Genomic DNA, 6,589 nt, shown 5'->3' on the forward strand with positions numbered 1-6,589 from the left:
TAGCGATTACCTACACGACAACTACACTTTTATAGTTGCGCCAAAATACTTCTTTTAAGATTGTGTTTATTATAAGGTAATTTTCCGTTTTATTTTATACGAGTATTTTATCACGTAGATTTTTTTTAAAATTGTAATATTACAAGGAAATAACTTTTTTTATGTGAAAAGTATCCCAATTTTAAAGCATTAGAAGGCACTTGAGAATTGACCACACGCAAATCTCAAGAAACCACGAATATAGGGTTAGTTAGCAGCATGTGGGGTGCATATTCCATTATTTCACTAACCAAACTAAAGCTTTCTTTTCCATAGTCTCTACCTTTCTAGTACTAGTACTATTTACTATTCCTATTAAAAAAAAGTTATTGCTTATAGACAAAGGGAAGTAGAAATGTGACTATCAAAGCAATATCACATGCAATTAATGGAGGGTGAGCAATTAATATGAGAGATCCGAGTTCAAATTTCAGCCGAGATAAAAAAAATAAAAAAAAAATTAGGTGATCTTTTTCTTATTTACCTAAGTTTTGATGGCAAAATAATTAAAGTATTCAGAGTTGATTGCCTACATCACACCTTTTTATGAGCTAACTAGTCGTAAATGCGCGATATCCTACCATTACAAACAACATAAATAGTGAGCTATTTATTCAAGGCTTACTCCTACATACCCCACCACCAATAGAGGCAGCCAATATTGATGATCTCGTGAATTTTAACTTTATACTTTCTCTATCGTAAGCCATCTCTACATCATTCATATTCATACTATAAAACTAAACCCTTTTCTTTCTCTTTCTTCCCCTCCCATTTTCCCCCACCTATAGAGTAGTTATCACCAAGAAATTCATTTTTATGTGAATTCTGATCTATCATCACTTTCAAGAGAGTCTTAGTTCTCAAACCATGGGTGGTGACAACACTGAGAAGGTATGTTTGCTCTCAATCTCCTATAATGTTTCCTCCTCCGTCGAAAATTATACTGTACAGATAAAATAAATTACCAAATCGCCTTTATAGAAAGGAAGATTTGTGCAGTAATTAACAAAGATAGTTCAAAATTGTATTAGGTAACATGTTTGAATTTCAAGCATGATATTTTTGCATTTATTATGTCACTGTATAATTTTTAATAGTATATTTCTTGACCAATAACTTACAATTCTTTTGTTAAATAGACCACTATAATGGTGCTAAAGGTTGATCTTCAATGCACAAGCTGCTACAAGAAGGTCAAGAAAGTTCTCTGCAAATTCCCTCGTGAGTCTCTTTTTGCAACTCTAAATTTAGAGCAAAATTTTCCTTTGAAATTTCAGTTTTTCATTTTTATATTTCAATGAATAATGAGGATACTGCTATTAAGGACAAGAATATGTATGGATGAGAACTGAGTTGTTTTTTTCTCTTTTATCCTTTTTGGTGTGTGGTATTAAATATTTTGGAAAAAAGAAATTCGAGATCAGGTGTATGATGAGAAGGCCAATACTATCACCATTACTGTATTGTGTTGCAATCCTGAAAAAATTCGTGACAAATTGTGTTGCAAAGGAGGGGGAGTGATCAAGAGTATCGAGATCAAAGAGCCTTCAAAGCCTAAGGCTCCTGAAAAGCCCAAGGAGCCCGCAAAACCTAAAGAACCGGAGAAACCTAAAGTGCCCGAGAAGCCCAAAGTGCCTGAGAAGCCTAAAGAACCAGAAAAGCCCAAGCAGCCGGAGAAACCCAAAGAGCCCGAGAAGCCTAAGGAGCCTGAGAAGCCAAAAGAACCGGAAAAACCAAAGGAACCTACGAAACCCAAGGAACCCGAGAAGCCCAAAGAGCCTGAAAAGCCCAAGGAACCCGAGAAGCCCAAACAACCTGAAAAGCCCAAAGAACCTGAGAAGCCCAAGGAAGCTCCTAAACCCGCACCGGTAGCTCCACCACCACAACCACCACCACCGTATGCTCCAGAGCCAGTGATAGTGATGCCAGTACAAGGATACCCGCAACAACCGCCTTCAGGATATGGTGGTTGTGGGCAATGTTACGAATGCTATCATGGAGGCCCATGTTATCATTGGTACGGAAGACCAGTACAACCCGCCCCTCCACCGGGCCCATGCTACCATACGAATTCGTATGGTTACGGGCCCGGGCCTGTTCCGTATGGACTCCCAAAAGGCTGTTATGTAAGCAAATGCAATGAATACTTCAGTGAAGAGAATGCAGCTGGATGCTCAATTATGTAATCAGTGGGCCGTTGTCTGGGCCCATGCCACCTTTTAATTGGGTTCTTCTTGAAGTTTCCAGAACTAAAGTTTGGAATCCTTTTGCATGTTGTTATCATATCAGAGATACAAAAACAATGCATAAGGCTTACTTTTAATAGAAAAGTTTACAGAGAAAATAATTTGGTGACCAGATGATTGGTTACCTGCCTTGTTATATAATTCGTTAAATATTTTATAATAAAATCTCTTTGGTTTTCATTCTGTTTTCATGATACAAGAGATTATTCTTTTTTCCAATTTTATTTTTTGGTGTAACAATTTAAATCTATTATTTCTTTTATCATCCACCACTTTGTGCTCCATGCAAGCTTAAATATAATATTGAATTTCTTTTTTATGGTCTCGAGTAGATGGATCCCACTTATGTAGCCTTCTTGGTATGTAGTTGTTGTTGTTGGTTTCCAGCAGATGGTGAGTCGCTCGAGGCTTAAACATGTTAAAATGGCAATCTCTAAGAGTATTTAATTAAATATAACGTTAATTAAACTCTTAACTCAAGTGGAATGAGAATTACTAAAAGAAAAGCAAGTGAATCATAATGAAGCCAGAATTTGTTGAGATCAATTAGGTGTTAATGGTGTTGATTAAAAATAAAGTAAAGCAAGCTTATGATTTCTATTATATGGGTCTTTATTGGTTAATCATTGCTATTCAATATTCAATGATGTAATAATGCTGATAGAAACCTAACATAGAAGTCTTAGATTTTGAGTTTCAGTATTACTCGTAATTAATATATTTTTCACACGCTCGACTCAATAAAAAGAAACAAGACATGTTATAAAAAGAGCGTTCAACATGTAAATAAAACAATAGATTGAAAAATTATTTTCATATTTATTTATTTTATTGGATTTTTTTCCACCACAAACAGTTTTACCGTGTCCAATTAATTAATCCCACGAACCAAAAAAAGAAAACGCTCTTACATCGCTATTTTGGAAAACTTAAACAAGTGAGAAAAAATGTTTAGCCTTCTAACATGTTAAATATTGAAAAATGACACTGTATAACCGCTCTCAAAATAATAACCGAAAAAATACATATTTTTTGTATAGATGATGATAGGCTATAATTACGTATTATAGTCGCTTATTACACTCAAATTTATTGCACTTTAGTTGAGTTTGCATTTTAATCGTTAGTGTTTTTCACTAATTGTGTATTTTATGCCTTGAAGGAGTGATTCTGAGCTATATAGATGTTATGGAATGAATTTAAGTGATTTGGAGTTTTGAAGTATGAGTAAAAGCCCAAGGATTTAAGCCGGGATCGTATTCGGGGATCAACGGATGATAGAGCAACAAAACGAAGAATCGAGTAGGCATATTGCGCACTGTCTAGTAAAATGCACATAACTTTTTTCTCAAAAGCTCCATTTGGGCTCCACAATATATGTTAGGAAAGCTAATTCAAAGGGCTACAACTTTCATGTTTTATGTTTTTCTAAATTTCAAACGGAACAAGGTGAAAAACGTGGTCGAAAACGCGACCGCGGACATGAGGCGGGCTGAGGCAGTACACTAGGAAAGTACCGCGCCCGGGCCGCGGCCGCGGACGTCCAGGCCTGGAAACTTGTTCGTTTTCGCGTAGGAGAAGGTATAATAGTTTGGGCCCGACCCTACTTGGTATATATACATGGAAAAACAGTATTTTGCGGGGAGGAGATCAATTTTTGACACAGATTCGACCTAAGGAGACAGAGACACAATAGGAGCAAGGCGGAGAATTCTTCTACGAGTTTTTCCTTCCTCTTCCTATTTTTCCATTGTGGTTATGACTTTTAGTATTGTAGTTTTACATACTATTATGAATAGCTAATGTGTTACCTAGGGTTTTGATAGAACCTTTTGTAGGATAAATTCTTGTTATGTTTTTATATAATTGAGCTGTTGGATTTCTCTACTTATCCAACTATGTGTTTGTTGTTGTTGATTGAATGGCCATCAATTGATTGTGCCTATTTAGTGTGTAGTGCTCGAGAGAGAGTACATATTTAGGTAGTTGTTTAACAACGTCACTCCTAACGTATATGAGAAATCAACACAGTGGGTGTAAAGGCAGGTTTAGAAATAACAAAGCCTTGACGTGGTCATAATGAGCGGTTAGATAAAACCAACTAGCGTAGTTCGAGAGAATATGTCTAGTAAATTGTTGTAGTTGCTCGAGAGAGAATTACGACACCTAAAGTGCTCACGATCAGTAGAGAATACATTGAAAAAATTGTAGGGAACTTAGCTAGAAGGATTCTGACATTTGGGGAATCATAACTCTAGACCTCCTTAATTAAGTCTCCAACCCTTAGTCTAGTTAGTTGATAATTTTACCGTTTTGTAGTATTTGCTAGTTAATTAGTTAGAAATATAAATATCAATCTTTATAATTTAGAAAATTGTTCAAACTTGTCTTTTTAGTGATATTAAACAAATATAGCTAAGCCTTAGTTCTCTGTAGGATTCGACTCCGGACTTTTAGACCGGATTATATATGCAGCGACCATTTATCCTTTTTAGGACTAGAGTTGGGCGTGATCAAATTTTGACATCGTTGCGGGGAACTAACGGTGTAGTTGTAGCTGTATATATTGCTAAGGTTCAAGTTTTAACTTTTATTTTATTTTGTTTTGTTTTGTTTTTGTATTTGTTTTTATAACTGTTGATTTGAGAAACATGACATCTTAGAATTATGGGAATTTAGGTGTAGATAATTCTACTATTGATTCTCATACATATTGTGAAGGAAACCACCCGTATCAAAATTATCAAAATTATCAAAATATGCCTCAGAGCGAGTTATTTGCACCAACTCAATCTTATTTGTGGAATGTGTGTGATTTGTGTGGTGGTAAAGATGGTCAATTTAATGGTTGTGCTTATATTTCTTATCTTCCCCCAACCCCTTATTATGATGGTTCTACCTTTTCTTGTGAAGTTAATAGTAACAAAGAACTTGGCGATGCAGACCTGAAGAAGATCAAGGATATGTTAAAGTGCCTTCTAAAACAAAATAATGAAAAATAATTGCAGATAGAAAGGCAAGAGGCAACTATTCACAAGTTGGAGGCTCAATTGAGTTAAGTGGTTGTAGATTTTAATGCTCAACAAACCAATATTGATGATAGTAGCCAAGAAGAGTATGAATTTGAGGTATTAATTGGGGAGGTCAGAGTAAAACATCAACAACCTAGCCAACTACAATTTGAGGATGTCAATGTTGAAGAAGTGAAACTAGAGTTAGCCAATGACATTGAGGATACAAATTTTGTTGACTGTAGTATCATTAATGTTGAGGATGCTGAAAGTCCTGAAGTTCATGTGTGTTAGCGCATTGGTCCTCACTCCAAACATTTTTCTACATTGTGCTTGGATGACGATATGGAAATAGAGTCATCCAAGCCGATTGAGAAGTCAAGGAATGAGGAACAAGGTGCCTACATTTTGGAATTGTTTTTGCCAGAAAGACAGGATTACATACCCCATCTAAAAGCCAAGAAGTGTAGAATAGTACAATGGTTGCTTGGGCCAATTAGATTGTTCCTCCACCCCTAGAGCATAGCCGAAAACTTGATGGCAAATGGGGGTTCAATTCATAAGCTCGAGGTGGAGGCAAAAAGTGATTCGTATCATGCCGCGACGTTAAATCAAGTGCTTGTTGGGAGACAACCCAACTTTATTGCTTTCTTTTATTTATTATTTTTTTTATTGTATTATTTTTATAGTGTCAATTTTTTATTTTCTAGGAGCATGGAAAGCAAAGGTATTAGAAGGATGCAACAACAAACCAAATGGTTGGAACTACGTGTGAGGTACCCGCACGAAGGACCAAACTTGGGAGAAGTCTGAGTACCCTATGAGCTGTTAGTGCTTCGTCCTTTGGCCTACCAGGGAGTCTCTTTTACCCTTTTATTAGTTATGGTGTGCATTGGGGACAATGCACAATTTTAAGTTTGGGATGAGGAGATTGTCTGTGTGACTTTCTATGCTATTTTAGTTGTGTTAGTTTAATTGAATAATTTTTTTTGTAAAATAGAAAAGATTGGACTTTTCCCGACGATGGATCTATTAGACAATTTTCTTGAGGGATTTAAGTCTAAAAATAAAATAAAAAGATTTTTTTTTGTTAGGTAGTGTAGCAATTCTCCCTTGGTTTTTCTCTGTGACGCGGTTCTTTTTCAAGGGCTTTATTTGAAACGGGTGTAATTATTTTTTTTAGAAATATGAGTCATTGTATTGTGTTTTGAATTGAAGCAATATCTCTTGACTTTGTTATGCCTTGAGAATAGTGAGTACTTTGGTTGTGACGCTTAGGCTCAGTTGTTG

At 35.8% G+C, this 6,589-nt stretch overlaps 1 protein-coding gene across 1 annotated transcript; it reads left to right on the forward strand.

The window, feature by feature from the left end:
• The first annotated feature begins 765 nt into the window (after positions 1–765).
• Positions 766–2,468, forward strand: LOC107792700 (uncharacterized). Its single transcript, XM_016614934.2, has 3 exons — positions 766–933; positions 1,182–1,263; positions 1,453–2,468. Exons 1-3 carry the CDS (start codon positions 910–912, stop codon positions 2,226–2,228), a joined length of 882 nt encoding a protein of 293 aa, XP_016470420.1. The 5' UTR covers positions 766–909; the 3' UTR covers positions 2,229–2,468.
• The last annotated feature ends 4,121 nt before the right edge of the window (positions 2,469–6,589 follow it).

This window comes from Nicotiana tabacum, chromosome 11 (assembly GCF_000715075.1).
Source record: "Nicotiana tabacum cultivar K326 chromosome 11, ASM71507v2, whole genome shotgun sequence".
Lineage (NCBI taxonomy): Eukaryota > Viridiplantae > Streptophyta > Magnoliopsida > Solanales > Solanaceae > Nicotiana > Nicotiana tabacum.

Excerpts from the sequence above, each read along its gene's own strand:
- LOC107792700 (XM_016614934.2), top strand. The coding sequence starts at position 910 with ATGGGTGGTGACAACACTGAGAAG. Across the intron at positions 934-1,181 it reads GTGGTGACAACACTGAGAAG|ACCACTATAATGGTGCTAAA; the intron begins GTATGTTTGCTC and ends TTTGTTAAATAG. Across the intron at positions 1,264-1,452 it reads AGTTCTCTGCAAATTCCCTC|AAATTCGAGATCAGGTGTAT; the intron begins GTGAGTCTCTTT and ends TTTGGAAAAAAG.